This window comes from Brachycentrus maculatus, unplaced genomic scaffold (assembly GCF_059751285.1).
Source record: "Brachycentrus maculatus isolate JH-2025_06_01 unplaced genomic scaffold, ASM5975128v1 h1tg000202l, whole genome shotgun sequence".
Lineage (NCBI taxonomy): Eukaryota > Metazoa > Arthropoda > Insecta > Trichoptera > Brachycentridae > Brachycentrus > Brachycentrus maculatus.
In genome coordinates this window covers 627,501-645,268 of record NW_028280953.1, presented here as the reverse complement: position 1 = coordinate 645,268, position 17,768 = coordinate 627,501, and the positions used below count along the sequence as shown (strand labels likewise).

Here is a 17,768-nt window from a genome sequence, read left to right as displayed (position 1 = left end):
TTTGCAATCATAATGTATTGTGAAAAGCAAAAAAAAAGGAAAAAAATATAAATGCTCAATCAAATAGACATCAATAGTATTTCTTTAAAAATGTTTGAGTGAAAGTTTAATATTATTTAGTCATACATATATGTACATGACAGTTTGTTTTACGATTATTTTAATTTAATTTAATTTTTTCCGGAATTGTACAGCTTTACATTAAATAAGAATGTAATAAAAAATAGTAATTTCATTATTTGATTCGGCAGTCACTTTGTGGTAAAATCTATCTATTTTTAATTAATGTTTTACTTAGTAAATACCACTATTTCTTAAAATCTACTGTGACACGTGTTTCGATGCATTCCGCATCATACGCTGTTTGAAAATGATGCGGAATGCATCGAAACACGTGTCACAGTAGATTTTAAGAAATAGTGGTATTTACTAAGTAAAACATTAATTAAAAATAAAAAACAGTAACATTAACAATAATAAACATTACATTACATTAACAAAAATAGTTACATAAATAAAAATAAAGCCATATTATTTTTTGACATCTCATCAAAGATGAAGAAGAATATGGAAGTCTGGGCATTTACGGGGCTTACGACCGTCATAGGCTGGTTTAAGTGATCACTTTACACACGTGTAACATTCACCAATTCTACCCATTATTGACAACCACACTACTCAAATTCTTGGAAGTTCTATATATATTAACCAATTTAGAAACCTTGTTCACGAATCACTAAAACTTCACTAGAGACATCTATTGGTGAGATGTAAAGAAGCTTTTTATTAAGCAGAAACTCTTATATTAGTATGTGAGATCCGAATCCCGGATTATAATCACACACATGAAAAAAGGCCAGAAAATACCATTTTCATTTTTATTATTAAGCTTATAATTTGACCAGATAATTTATTTACAACATTTTGAGTGTGTCCAAATACTTGTTCACAAAATCTGGATTATCTCCAATTACAAGAGTTATTTTCATATTATTTTTTGACATCTCATCAAAGATGAAGAAGAATATGGAAGTCTGGGCATTTACGGAAAATAACCCGTAAATGCCCAGACTTCCATATTCTTCTTCATCTTTAATGAGATGTCAAAAAATAATATGAAAATAACTCTTGTAATTGGAGATAATCCAGATTTTGTGAACAAGTATTTGGACACACTCAAAATGTTGTAAAAAAATAAAGCTAATTAAACAATTCCACATTTATGTTATAATAACTTTTAAAACATTAAGAGATAAAAAAAAGAGTTGGAGTGTGTGTGTGAGGAAGAAACTAAAAGGGTGAGGGTATGGTATAAAAATAGAAAGTTTAATTTTAAGTGAAAAGCATTTTTTTCATAAATATAATATCTTGTAAATATTTTGTTGGTTTACCAATGAAAAAATGAATTGTGTACATTAGTTAGTATTATTTTTCTCTTAAGAAAATAATTGAAAGTATTGAGGGTGTTGGATAATTTTAAAAGCATTTGTTTGTTTCCCGACTGCGTACGGTAGAATTCAAACGCCGGATGTCTGTAAGAACATGGCTCGCCTCTATTTTTTGTGTTACATTTTATTTCTAACCTATTGCAGGTGTCTCGAATACGGGCTACTGGTGCAAAGCAAATTATGACGTCATGAATATTTAGTCCGCGATCAATATAATGACGTTTGAACGTTAAAAGTAACGTCTAATAACGTTTATTTCAATTCAATGCAATTTTTATTACCTTTTGCATAGGTCATTCACCCTATGTAAGGAAATACTACAAAGCTGAGATAAGCATTATCGTCAAAATCATGTCTTCTTCTCTTCCTCACTGTTCTGTTTTAACGTTCTTTGGTCACTCATTCGTTCCACATGCCCAAACCATCTTAATACACCTTTCTGAATTTTATCGATAATGCTAATATCAGCCTAGCATTCTTTCCTAAAATCACCATTCGAACAGTTACACTGGGCAACAATTTTCAACTTTTATTAGCAAAGCTGAATTCAAAATCGAAAGCAAAAAAAATGCAGCAAGTCAGATTTTTTAGTTGTGGATATTTTCATTCTGATATTGACTAAAGTTTATCTTATTATTTATGTATAAATATATATGTATATATATATATATATATATATATATATATATATATATATATATATATATATATATATATATATATATATATATATATATATATATATATATATATATATATATATATATATATATATATATATATATAAATATACATTTATATATATATATATATATATATATATATATATATATATATATATATATATATATATATATATATATATATATATATATATATATATATATATATATATATATATATATATATATATATATATATATATATATATATATATATATATATATATATATATATATATACATATATATATACACACACACACATATCTATGATTTTAATTCTTATTTTAATCGGTACTTGTTGATTATATTAAGGCCATGTTTTTAATAATTATTAGGTTTTTAAAAACTAATATTTTATATAGTTTTTCTGTCAATGAATTTATATAGTGAATATTTTTAAATAGTAAAATAGTAATAATAATAATAATAATAATAATAATAATTACATATAATACGTAGTAAACGTTTAAAGCGGGATTTTTTCATAAATTTTATTACGGAAATGAATTTCGCAGCTATATCACCAGTATTTTATTTAAATATTTTATTTGAAAATTTCAATATGCATGTATTTTTAAATAAATAACTTTTTGGCCTACTCGCGTTATTTGTGATAAATATGACAATATATATATTTGAATTAAAATATATATGTGTGTATATATTATGTAGAAGTTAAAAAAGTTCACTGCCACAATGTGTGTTTACTGATCGACGTTTTATTGATAATTTGCTGCACCCAATGACGTCGTTGACCCGTCTAAGCAGGCACTATCGGCTGTTGGGTAACGGATATGGGCAGCCAGTGCAGTGCGCGTGCGCGCAGGTGCATACTGGGATGCGTTTGGCCGTTTGCTTTGCTAATAGGTCTAAGAAATTTTAGCAAAAACTGCAATTTGTCATAATAAATAGGCAGATGTGTTCAATAAGTGGGACGTATTAATGCAGCATTATTTATGAGCGCGATAAAGCCATAATTTTGAAAAAAAAATCGATATATATATATATATATTATATAATTAACCAACTAACTAATCGTCACGGTGCTTCTTCGCAGGGGTAGGCAGAGAAAATATAATGCTACATCAACCTGTAATTAAAAATATTCTTCGCCTCTTAAGCATCCATGCATCTCCTTGTATACCATATACCCGCAGTATTTAAAACACTTGATCATGCCAAATTTTCATAGGTTCCTATTTCCAACTACATTCCTCTCATGGATCTGTTCTTTCCTCACTCATTCGTTCCACATGTCCAAACCATCTCAACACTTAAACATTGATTATTTACAGTAATTGATTTTTTCTAAAAACACGGTTTTTGCATGAAAAAAAAATAGTTTTTCTTCTACATAATTAATGGTTTTGAACTGAAATGAGTTCTTGCGATCATTAATTTAGTCATATCATTTGATTGCAGCATAAATAAATGTCTCGAAAAAAATAATTGTAATATTGAAATGTAAATACAATTACTATATTTTGAGTGTGTTCAAATACTTGTTCACAAAATCTGGATTATCTCCAATTACAGGAGTTATTTTCATATTATTTTTTGACATCTCATCAAAGATGAAGAAGAATATGAAAGTCTGGGCATTTACGGGGCTTACGACCGTCATAGGCTAGTTTAAGTGATCACTTTACAAACGTGTAACATTCACCAATTCTACCCATTATTGACAACCACACTACTCAAATTCTTGGAAGTTCTATATATATGAACCAATTTAGAAACCTTATATAGAACTTCCAAGAATTTGAGTTGTGTGGTTGTCAATAATGGGTAGAATTGGTGAATGTTACACGTGTGTAAAGTGATCACTTAAACCAGCCTATGACGGTCGTAAGCCCCGTAAATGCCCAGACTTCCTTATACTTCTTCATCTTTGATGAGATGTCAAAAAAAAAAAAAATAATAATAATAATAATAAAATAAAATAATATGCCAAATTTTCATAGGTTCCTATTTCCAACTACATTCCTCTCATAGATCTGTTCTTTCCTCACTCATTCGTTCCACATGTCCAAACCATCTCAACACTTAAACTTTGATTTTTTACAGTAATTGATTTTTTCTAAAAACACCGTTTTTGCATGAAAAAAAATAGTTTTTTTTCTAAATAATTAATGGTTTTGAACCGGAATGAGTTCTTGCGATCATTAATTTAGTCATATCATTTGATTGCAGCATAAATAAATGTCTCGAAAAAAATAATTGTAATATTGAAATGTAAATACAATTACTATATTTTGAGTGTGTTCAAATACTTGTTCACAAAATCTGGATTATCTCCAATTACAGGAGTCATTTTCAGATTATTTTTTGACATCTCATCAAGGATGAAGAAGAATATGAAAGTCTGGGCATTTACGGGGCTTACGACCGTCATAGGCTAGTTTAAGTAATCACTTCACACACGTGTAACATTCACCAATTCTATCCATTATTGATAACCACACTACTCAAATTCTTGGAAGTTTTCTATATCTGTCTCTAGTGAAGTTCTTGTGATTCAAGAATAATGTTTCAAAATTGCTTCATATATGTAGAACTTCCAAGAATTTGAGTAGTGTGGTTGTCAATAATGGGTAGAATTGGTGAATGTTATATATGAACCAATTTTGAAACATTATTCTTGAATCACTATGTCGCTAGTTCTTGTGATTTAATAATACTATTTCAAAATTGGTTCATATATGTAGAACTTCCATGAATTTTAGTAGTGTGGTTGTCAATAATGGCTTGAATTGGAGAATGTTACACGTGTGTAAAGTAATCACTTAAACCAGCCTATGACGGTCGTCAGCCCCGTAATAACCCAAACTTCCATATTCTTCTTCATCTTTGATGAGATATAAAAAATAAAATGTAAATAATATTTATAAATAAATTTTATATTTGTACGAGAGGTCCTTTATTTATATTTATTTCCATCGACTCTCGATTTTTGAGTAGGTATGCTCGAAATGAGATGCTTATTTCTAGCAAAGTACGTACATACATGTTTCTTTTTAGCAATTGATCAATAATAGCATGCTTTGTGATAATAATGACCATGTTTATCTAGACTGTAAGGGTTCCGACACGTCATCAAACTGCCCCCTTTTAATTCATATCAACAGTTGTTTGATGTAATGAAATTTCAACAATTTAAAACTAAAGACATGTATTTCCAGTCATATACGTACGTTTATTTCCGTTCTGACTCCACCAAAATGTCGGATGTTGCAAGCGGAAATATACTAACAATTATACACGTATTTTATCACGGGTTTGGACCGAGGGTGGGGTGTGTTTCAGGAACGTGTTTCGCTCTGAGTAAAATACCATAAATAAAATGTGAAATAATTTGGTACGATTTTGAATGATTTGTATCGCTTGGATGCCGTAAAACCATGTATGGTAGGCTTCGATTTTACTGATAGAACTCACACTTTTTTTGTATTTAAACACAGCATGTTTAATTGGAATTCGTATATGTATCAATTGACTCATTGGGAAAACGAATTATTCATACGGGAAGGTTGAACCCACTCCACCACAATTTGATACCTATTACTGATTTTATTAAAATTAAACACTTGAATATACATACATGTTTATTAACCTATATCGCTCACTCCTTTCAACAACGTCAAATATAAAAAAAAACTTGATTTTTCAGGAGATCGTTTTTAATGTTCAAAAATATAATGAAATAAAAATAAGAATAAATAAATAAAAATAAGCCACTTATTGAACTTTTTACTGTGCAACAGGTTTTTAGGTAAAACCTGAATGTTTTTTCTCCATTTGACAAATATTTAGTTAATTTAAAAAAATAATTAATCAATACATTTTCTTTAAAATGCAAAAATAACACTTTCTGCCCTGTAGCGGGTAAATATTAAGTTAAAAATATGCCGCTTTTGCTGGGATAAAGTAAATTTTCTGGGCATTCCGAAAACATGCACAACTGATAATTGATGATTTTTGATTTATGACGTTCTTGAAAGGAGTGAGCGATATAGGTTAATAGGGAGGGGGGTTAAGGAACAAGATTTTTTGTGAAAGGAAACATTGATAATACTTGTGACGTATTTTGAAACAGTATATTATTAATCAATGTTTTATCTGAATTTAAATGTTTCTCATAATGAGCCGCTAAGGCTCGTAGAAATAGTATGAAATTGAAGTATTTTTGTGGATTTTTATTTTAATCAATCAGTGCTTTATTACTGTGTCCTTAATAAAACATCAATCGCCCTTCAACTCAGTTTGATCGTATCAACGACCCCTACCGACAAGCGACATTGATCTCCAAGGGATCATTGACGTCTCAGCCTGAAACGGGGAATAAAAGTAATCCCTCAGGAACGTCCCAGAACACGCTACAATCGAACGAGTCACGAAAACCTCGACTGGACATTTTACTTACCTACTTAAATGAAACGAATGTTTTTCCTATTGTAGGTGCGTTGTTTTAAGGGGTGTTGTTCAATTGGTGACATATCGGTCACTCCTTTCAACAACGTCATGCATCGAAAATCGTCATTTTTCAGTTGTGCATGATAGAGTTAGGAATGCCCAGAAAATGTACTATATCCCAGCAAAAGCGGCATATTTTTAACTTAACATTTACCCGCTACGGGGCAGAAAGTGTTGTTTTTGCATTTTGAAGAAAATGTATTGTTTAATTATTTTTTGAAATATACTAAATATTTTTCAAATGGAGAAAAAACCTTCAGGTTTTACCTAAAAAGATCTGTTGCATAGTAAAAAGTTCAATAAGTGGCTTGATATTTATTTTTAATACATTGTTTTATATTTTTAAACTTCAAAAACGTTCTCCTGAAAAATCAAGTTTTTTGATTTATGACGTTCTTGAAAGGAGTGGGTGATATATTTAAAGTCGTCTATTTTCAGTTGTGCATGTTTTCGGAATGCCCAGAAAATATACTGTATCCCAGTAAAAGCAGCATATTTTTAACTTAATATTTACCCGCTACAGGGCAGAAAGTATTGTTTTTACATTTTGAATAAAATGTTTTTTTTTTGTAAATAAACTAAATATTTATCAAATGGAGAAAAAACATTCAGGTTCCACCTAAAAAGATCTGTTGCACAGTAAAAAGTTCAACAAGTGGCCTCGTATTTATTTTTAATACATTTCATTTCATTTTTAAACTTTAATAACGATCTCCTGAACAATCAAGTTTTTTTTTATATTTGACATTGTTGAAAGGAGTGAGCGATATATACATAGATATTCTTCTTTTATGCTCCATTCCAACTTATCGTCTTTGTAATCTGTTAGGTAAGGTTTAAGTCAGCTTTCCTCGTCCTGAGGTCCTTCTATCATATAAAACGTCACCTAGGTCATGTTATGATAACATGATTCGAAGGCATGACCTAGGTGCCAGTAGTTTATTTCTGCAGCATCCATAAAATTTTTGGTCTTCCTCTAGATGTCTTTCGAGGAAGATCCATGTATTTCAAAGAAAAACTTTTTTTGCATTACAAAAACAGTAATTTCATTTATGTAAAAATAATATTGAAACCCTGAAGAGGGCAACAGGTTGTTGCCGAAACTAGTTGGTTACTAAAAATGTGAGTGGATCAGAACACAAAGTATTTTTATTTCTCGAAATAATATATCAATATGATCCACAAAGTTAATGCTTTCAATATTCAAAACAAAAACAGTGCTTAAAAGAAAACATTTACGTCAAATATTACCTTAGTATAAAAACAATTATGTTGCTATTTAACGAATACTAGACCTAAATACTTTTTTTAAATGCATGGATAAATTACCTTATATTTTGTATTTTTTTAACATTTTTGACTGGTTGTTTTTTTTTGTTTTTATCTAGAAATCTTTTAAATTATATAAATTCCTTAAAAGAGAAATAATATTGAAAAAACTTGATATTTATAGTTCTATTTTTGTGATAAAAACCCAGTTTAATTTATTTGTGTATCATGACTCAGGTCACATAATAATATATTATGTCCATAAAAGCGTTAAAATTACAATTGAGTTTTATTTTAGTAAACCAGTTTCAAGTCAGACATTGATCAGGTATATTTATTACGAACGTATTCTTTTTCATCACCACCCACGAAAAATACTACAAAATATATTGGTCTCTAAAAATACCCACAACGACCGTTCTATTCTTAACCACGAGGAAAAACATAGATATTCTTACGATTTTGGTCTTCTGTCAACAGTTTTGGCATTTTGTAGACATTATTTGTTTCTCAAAAAACTTTTTTTTTTCTTCAAAAATGATAAACAATTGGTTATTATTTCGACTGTGACGCATTAGCTTCACAATAAGAACTTAATTTACGTGGTACAAGGTCTGAAAATGGTATGCATTAAGTTCAATATGTTCAAAATAAATATCGTCTCAAAAAATAAAATTTATCCTTTTTTAAAAATTAAACTCTGTTTCAACCACTTTTTTTAAAAATATTAGTACACTTTAACCTACCGGTTTCGACAAGAACCTTGTCGTCATCAGGGTTTATTAAATTCTAAAACATTAAAATACTCTAATAATATTTTTAATGTTTAAGAATTAATAAACCCTGATGATGACAAAGTTCTTGTCGAAACCGATAGGTTAAAGTGTACTTATAATAAGAAAGTGGTTACAACAAAGTTGTTTAATTTTATAAAGTTTATAAAATTCGCCACAAAGTATCTGCGAAAAACATTCAAGAAAAATATCCTTTTTTATTCAATGATATTTTCTTAGTAAATTTAGGAATAAAACACTTGATTAAGACCACCTTTAAGTTTGTCGATCTGAATGCGATTATTTTAAATATGTATAGTGTGTCCAAATAATCGTTCACAAACCTGGATTTTCTCTTTTAGGAGTTATTTTTATATTTTAACATCTCACCTTAGATGAATAAAAATATGTAGTCTGGGTATTTACAGGACTTACGATCTGTCATAGGATGGTTTACATTACCATATGCCTAGACTTTAAATAATTAGACTTACATATTCCTTTTCACCTATTTTGAGATGTCAAAATGTTTAGTTTCGTGAATCAATGATGTTCTCATCAACACGTGCAAATACAATATTTATTAAATAAATCACTTTTGGTATTTTTTTCCTACCAGTTTCAACAAGCACCTTGTCATTTTCAGGGATGGACACGTATATATTTGTGTAAAAATAATCTAGTTTTAGTTTATGAAGTTTATTTAAATGTGCCACAAAGTATCCGCAAAAGATATTCAAAAGAAAATGTAGTTTATTTGTATATACTTCAAAGGGAAAATACAATACTCTTTTGTTTTTACATTTTACATCTTAACTTAGAAAAAGAAAAAATATGGAAGTATGGGTATTTACAGGGCTTACGCCTACCTGTCATAAGCTGGTTTAGGTGTTTATTTTATACGTGTGTCAATTATAACAATGCTGAATGCATAATTCTGCTTATAATAGGTCGTAAACCTTGTAAATACCCTGACTTCTATATTCTTCTTCGACTATGTAAAAATATGTATCATGAGATAAAAATCATTATTTTGCCATGAAAAATACATAAACCAATGATTTTCTAATGTTTTTAAGAAGTCAGAGATAAGTCTTAGATAGGTGAAGTAATGTTTGTAACTGACCATATTCGGGGTAAGATATTTTTGCAGTGTAAAACTTCCCCATTTATAGGGGGGATGCTTTACTTTGTGTTTACGAGGGTCGAAAGAAAATTTATCTCGTTGCGCAGGCCATAATTTGATGTAACGTTTCGTAATACAGTATACAGTTCGATATCTAATGTAATATGGATAAATAATGGATTAAATTCTTAAAGGGGAGTGGCGTGATAGTTTGTCAGTTAGTTAGTTTTTTTAAAGAAATTATATATGCAATGCTGGTTGATTTCTGTCACATGCTAGTATGTACTTATAAATAATTTTTACATTTTATTAATATTTTTGTTTTTTTTTTGTTTTCAGGTGGTAACCATTAGGCAAGATGCTTAAGTGGGCAGTCAATTCCAAAAGGGCGGAAGGTCAGGTACCTTCCAGACTATCCTTGGAGTCAGGCGGACCCCTGGACGCAGGAAGAAGACGATCGTTAGCTGTTCCCCACAGCAGAAGAAGAAACCGACGTTCCTTGCACAATATCGACAAGGAAAATTTGGACTTCATTGGGTGTACTCCAGCTTTCACCCAAAAAGAACTATACGCGTTCAGAAAGCTGGAATATAATACAGGAGCGTTGAAGGACGTCAGTAATTTAACTCCAAATTCTGCAACGCCAGGATCTCCTGTCATCAGGATATCTACTCCAAATAGGAAGAGCACCGGTTATGTAGAAAGCGCTTTTGGACTTGAATCAAGATTCACAATTACACCAACCACTTGTTTACCGAAACCCATCATTCCATCCCAACCTTTCTTGAAGAAACGAAGAATTTTACTAGACAAAGATATCTACGTCGATGGTTCCGATGACGCCAAAGATCTTGAATTGATTGGCAACTGTATCGAGGTTAATACTTGTGAAAAAACTGGATCCAATTTGGACAATGAAATTGCAACTAGTCAAAATTCTGCCGTTTTAGATAATTTGAGTGGTCCAGAACCTAAAAATAGTTCGCAGAGATTGTGTATTGAAAAACCGTTGGCAAATGTAAGCGATTCCCTCAGCACAATTCATACCGCAAGTCTACCAACATTCGAAATTGAATATTCTCCTTGTAGGTATAATCCAACGGCCAGTAGAGATAGGAACTCTAATATTCAGAACTGTGGAGATACGTCGGCTTGCTTGAGCACTCTCCCAGTCATAGGATCAAGGATATTCATCAATAATCCTCTTTATTTTAATATGGATCGTACAGACATGGAAGAAATCAATCCACCAAATAAAAGACCTAAAGTAGATATTGTAGATAGTTTTGCGTCGCTTTTGAATAAGCTTTCACCATTGTCAGCTTTTAAGCAAAACAGTTGTAAAGATCGAATCAAACTATGCTCAGAGGTTTCTCCCTTAGCGAGGAAAATGGCATCTCTCTGTTTTAATAGGATGCAAGCTCACAATCTGTCCTCAGAAGACGAACCGAACAATGCGGTTAGAGAAATCAAAAAGAGAAGACCATTGCTGACTTTGAGAGATGATGAAGTCTCGATAGAACTGGAGACTAAAACAATCAGTGAAAGAAGCGCAGTTGAAGATGAATCAACTATTACAGATTCTAAAATGGGAGATGTGACTTTAGAAAAGATGATTGATGACATTTTAAAAAGTACTAAAAAAGTAAAGAGAGCAAGAAAAGTTCAGTTGAGAACTAAATCGGATGCCAAATATATTCAAGAACATCCTAAAACGATTACAGAAGAGACAAGAGAAAAGAAAGAACAATCAATATCGCCTCTAGCAATGGCTCCTTTGTCACCCAAGCCGATACTAAAAAGTAACCCTGAAATCAAATCTGCTCATATCAAGCCCATTAAAGAGGATAGCAAAGAGAAAGTATTAATGAGCAAACCCATCCCAGAAATCGTGACACAAGAAAAAACTTTCATCGAGTATCCAACGCATTACAACGAGAGAGAAGTCAAAACTCCTGAAAACAGACTGTCTCTTTCTGCAAACGTGGGCATTGAGACTATGCTGAAAGGTTGTCTGGAGCAATGTACGCTTGCCACCAGAGCAAAGCCAAATTCAAGAAAAAGAGCAAATTCGTTGGGTTTCACACCAACGCACAATGGCTCTCTCCCCCACGACTATGAATTCAACCTCAAACGCCAAAGGTGTGTCAGAAGAAAGAGGTATTGCCACAGAGAAGAGACAGCATCTCTTCACGATGAAAATATGGAATCAGCTCTTACTGTTCAAACTGGAATCTCTAGCCCATTCACACCGGAAATTCAGTCTCTTTCAAGGATATTCAAGAGCACCTCGTACAACTCAATGACAGGATACCCGTTTCTCTTCAATCCCAGCGATAACGTAGAGTACTCCGAGAAGAACAGCTATCAAATATCTAGCCATCACATTTCAAGTCCGACTTTGAACTACATTCACTACAAAGACATACCGGCGACTAGCGTTTCAAACAGCAGTTTCTTACTTGGTCAATTATCAATGGAAAAAAAATCTCATTCATATCCGAATTCCAAAATGTTTGGACTGACTTTGGAGTGTGGGATACCAAGTCCTTCATCACCATTCGCTGCCAACCGCTTCTTGGATTTGGACACTCCTGGATTCTGTTCATCATTCCTGACTGACAGTTCAACTCAGAAGTTCGCTGATGATTCCATCCTGAGTGAACCAGCTACTCCAGTGGTTGAGTTCAGATCTTCCAGAAGATGCTTGACCTACTCTCCCGAAGACGATGATCTCAGGGACTACGAGATGAGGAACGACTTGAATAACGCAAGAAGTCGCCAAGGGATCGTGCAGATGCAGAATGCTGGAGGAACGGTGGAACTATCCATACAGACCAAGATCGATCAGTTTTCTGTCCATAGTGAGTACGATCGAATTTTATTATCTTATTAATGAAATTATACAATTTTTACCAAATTTTATGGCAATTTTTGATAAGTGTGCAAAAATTCATGAATATTTGTTTTTTTCCAGTTGCAAGATGCAAAAATTTGCAACGATCGAATGGAAGTACAAAGAACATAAATGCTTACGTCAAGGTAAATATATATATTGTTTCTAATGCTTTTTATCAGAGAGTTAGTAGATTTATGATACTCGTATAAACCAGCGACTTGATCAGCATCAGTCTGAATTACTGTTTTATTTATATATTACAATAAAAGTTTTAACATATTTACATCACATTTTTTGGACTGATTACTGCAGTTTGTAATATTTAAAGGATATATTTTTTTTCAACAAGCCTGTGCAGTAAATTTTTGAAACATTAAAAATAATCACAAGATTTTTCGTGCGTCCTAATACTTTTTCTTCATTTCGGAGTATTTTTTAAAATATTTTTGGCATTTCAATGAAGATGAAGAAGAATATAAGAGTCTGGGCTGTTAAAGTGACCACTTTACACATTAGTAACATTCACTATTCTACCTATGATTCAAAATAACCCCAAATAAATGAGCTTCATGAGTCATCCTTTGAAATTTACAACAGCCCAAAAATTTCCAATGCGAGTATCTCAGATCGGCAATCCTGCTTTGGAAAGCACAAAAAGTCATTTTCAACTGAAATTTATAGTGCATTTTGAAACATTGGACTGATCAAAGTTGCTACGAATAAGTAACCAATACAGTGCCCTTTGCACCATTAGATGAACAGAGTATTATTGTAAATATTTTAGAATTAAAACGTTTTAAATGTTTTCATTTTCATAACACAATTTGATCGAAGATATCATTTTGTTAGCTTAAGGGCCGAACGCAAAAACACATTAGTAGCGAGGAAAACGTTATCGGAAATATGGTTAAACTTTTCAGCATTCGGTAGTCACGCTATTCTTCAACATACTGCTAAACGTCATAATGACGGTTTATTTAAAAGTCTTTGCTTTTATTTTGTAGTTTACATTCTTGGTATTGCTTCCAGCAAAAGTTTTGAATACATTTCCAGTATTCTGTTATTTGACACATACCATATTTTATGGTAAAATGTCTTTCAGTTCACTAAAAACAAATTAAGTCATTTATAAAATTTTGAGTGTGTTCTAATACTTGTTCACAAAATCTGGATTACCTCCAATTATATAATTGGAGATTATCCAGATTTTGTGAACACGTATTTGGACACACTCAAAATGTTGTGATAAAAATTAACTGGTCAAATTATAAGCTAAAAAATAATAAAATAGCAAATGATATTTTCTGGCGTTTCTCATGTATGTGATTATAATCATTAATAATAAAGTAGTTTCTGCTGAATAAAAAAGCTTCTTTTCATCTCACCAATAGATGTCTTTAGTGAAGTTCTAATGATTCAAGAACAAAAATACACCCTCAAAATGTTGTAAATAAATTGTATGGTCAAATTATAAGCTTAAATAATAAAAAAGAAAATGATATTTTCTGGCGTTTCTCATGTATGTGATTATAATCCAGGATTCGGATCTCACATACTAATAAAGCAGTTTCTGCTCAATATAAAAGCTTCTTTTCATCTCACCAATAGATGTCTTTAGTGAAGTTCTAATGATTCAAGAACAACGTTTCAAAATTGTTTCATATATATAGAACTTCCAAGAATTCGAGTAGTGTGGTTGTCAATAATGGGAAGAATTGGTGAATGTTACACGTGTGTTAAGTGAGCACTTAAACCAGTCTATGACGGTCGTCAGCCCCGTAAATGCCCACACCATATTCTTCTTCATCTTTGATGAGATGTCATTAAATAATTTAACTAATTAGCCTTATTTGTTTTGCTTATTTCACCATTCAAACATTTATCATACATCGTTTTACCACACGTATGGGAAATCGTATTTCGACTACTGCATTCAGTCTACTTTCATCACTACACTTCCCTTCCATACATTACGGTTGGAACTAGTTTGTGTATTTCCATTTTAGCTTTCACTGATAGGCTTTTATTTGCTATATCTGATTTTAATGCACCATTTACTCTTTTCCCAGCATTTGCTGTCCTTTATATATGTTTATCAACATTTCCATCGTTAGAATACATACTTATATTTTTCTCTTCTGCTTTTAGGTTAGCATCAGCGGTATGAGCACCTATCAACGCACACCTGTAAAAAGGGATTGCTGCAGTCCACAATTTGACAGCAACTTTAACATACCCATTCCGCCTAAGGTTGGTGGAAGACGGATCCAAGTGTCTGTCTGGCATCGTGACAGTCAAAAAAGGTAAATTTACACTTATCATTTTGTTTATTAATTTGACATCAAGGCTGAGATCTCAAACGTTTAATTCATAACGCGAACGGCTGCGCATGGGGTCGGACGTGTTTTCGCATTTTTTTTAATATACATACATTAGAATTGACTTTTTTCATGAAAAAAAAATTAAAGCGGTCAAATTATAAGCTAAAAATATTTTTTTTGAATATTGAAAGCATTAACTTTGTGGATCATATTGATATATTATTTCTCAAAATAATATAAAAATAAAAATGTTAAAATGATATTTTCTGGCGTTTCTCATGTATGTGATTATAATCCAGGATTCGGACCTCACATACTAATATAAGAGTTTCTGCTCAATAAAAACCTTCTTTTCATCTCACCTAGTGATTCAAGAACAATGTTTCGGAATGGTTCATATATATATGTAGAACTTCCAAGAATTTGAGTAATGTGGTTGTCAATCATGGGTAGAATTGGTGAATGTTACACACGTGTGTAAAGTGATTGCTTAAACCAACCTATGACGGTCGTAGGCCCCGTAAATACCCAGACTTTCATATTCTTCTTCTTGTATGTTGAGATGGTAACAAATAATTTGGCAACAAATAATACCCTTTTTTGTAATCTTTGAATATTTTTTTAATAGTTTTATAACATAAATGTGGAATTGTTTAATTGGCTTTTTTTAACGTAACTATTTTTGTCAATGTAATGTAATGTTTATTAATGTTAATGTAACTATTGTTTGTAATATATATTTTTTAATATGTAAAGCTGTACAATTCCCGAACAAATAAAATAAAATAAATAAAAATAAATAAATAATACTTAACTTTCATATTATTTTTTGACATCTCGTCAAAGATGAAGAAGAATATGGAACATGTCATCAAAGATGAAGAAGATATGAAGAATGTGTCCAAATACAAATACAAATGTATTTGGACTCACTCAAAATGTTGTAAACTTAGCTTTTACTTTAGATTTTCATGTTATCGCAATTCCGGAGTATAAATGCCATTTAAATTAAACATATTTCACAACGATTTTGTCCGCCTCCGTAGTGTAATGGTCAGAACGCTCGGCTACCGTTCTGGAGGTCCCGGGTTCGATTCCCAAGGGGGGTAAAATAAATATAAGTGATTTTTTCACTGTCCTATTTATTCAATATTACCCTGGACTGGTACCTGAAGCGGAGGGCTGATCACCTTTCCTTCATGTGTAAACCATCAAGATGACACTGCGTTTATATGACGCAGTGCCCTATGCACCATTGGGGTGCGGATAAGGGTTTTATTATTATTATTATTATATTTCACAACCCGTTCCATAAGTAGTCACTAATATATCTTTAGTCAACTTTCAAGCGGCCATGAAAGGGCATAATAGCCCAGTATCGTATTGAATTGTCCCCGGCTCGCCCTCAGGCGTGACCACAATTAACAATTAGGTACCTAATGGTGACTAGTCTCGAGCACTCCCTCCCGGGGCAGGCAGTGAAGCGTTAATCGCAACTAAGAAATGGAAACCGCACTGCTCAAGATATTATGGTATGTGGTTGACAGTCCATTTTTCATCTGGCACGTTTTTCAAAGCGAGCTTTAAAATCCTGAAAAAAACAAGGTAATTTGATGAATACTGCCGTTAAATAAGAAAACTATTTCACAATATCTCTATTTTGCAAAGCGAATTTAGTGGGAAATATACGACTTTTTAAATAAATAGTGGTAAATACCACTATTTCTTAAAATCTGTTGTGACACGTATTTCGATGCATTCTGCATCATTTTAGTAAGCAATGTATAGTGGTATTTACCAAGTAAAACTTAAGTTAGAAATAGTTTAAAGCTAAGATAAGTATTATATGGTAGATAAAATTATGAAAGATGTGATGAGATGATTTGAGCACGTGAAACGAATTCATCATCTTCTTTAACTATGTTGAGATGTCAAAAAATAATATATAGTTTTAAAAATTTTTTTTTAGATGAAAATTTTCATCTTACCAATAGATGTCTCTAGTGAAATTTTAGTGATTCAAGAATAATGTTTTAAAATTGGTTCGTATATAGAGCTTCCAAGAATTTGAGCAGTAATGGGTAGAATTGATGAATGTTACACGTGTGTAAAGTGATCACTTAAACCAGCCTGTGACTGTCGTCAGCCCCGTAAATACCCAGACTTCTATATTCTTCTTTATCTTTGATGATATGTAAACAAAAAAATGAAAAATACTCATTTAATTAGAGATAATCCCAATTTGTGAACAAGTATTTGGACACATTCAAAATGTTGTAAGACTGATTAGTATTAATCAGTCTTGATGAAAACATTTATACAAATTTTAAAACAAAGTAATATTTTAATTACAAAATGGAAAATCACAAAGTTGGTGTTTCAAATATAAATTATACGTATTTCATTATTATTTCCTGAAGTTGCGTGTAAAAAAAAACATACATCAAGGACTCGAATTGATAAACTGTTAATTCCTCGTATTGTTCAACCGAACTTCTATTTTCGGTCTAACGGACTCGATTGAGATAAGATATGGATAGGTCCTGCTGGAAATTACGGAATTTAGGCTCACTTTGTACCAATTACATGCTCCTCATAGCGCACGGGGTCGCCGAGCGAGACACGCACCCCTCCAAGGGACAACATGTGTTCTGCGCGTCACTGAGCTTTATGCTTACCGATTATTCACTATTGCTACATCTTGCTAATTATTCTACCCTGGTATTGACCGCGA

At 31.7% G+C, this 17,768-nt stretch overlaps 1 protein-coding gene across 1 annotated transcript in view; it reads left to right on the top strand.

Annotated features, from left to right (window-relative positions):
* LOC148307264 (uncharacterized) overlaps positions 1–17,768 on the top strand; it is a 147,996-nt gene that overhangs the window by 63,177 nt on the left and 67,051 nt on the right. The window contains exons 2-4 of the mRNA XM_088263618.1: positions 10,154–12,678; positions 12,792–12,856; positions 14,862–15,016. Coding sequence (XP_088119744.1) covers positions 10,173–12,678; positions 12,792–12,856; positions 14,862–15,016 — 2,726 coding nt within the window. The 5' untranslated portion in view covers positions 10,154–10,172. The remainder of the gene's footprint in view (positions 1–10,153; positions 12,679–12,791; positions 12,857–14,861; positions 15,017–17,768) is intronic.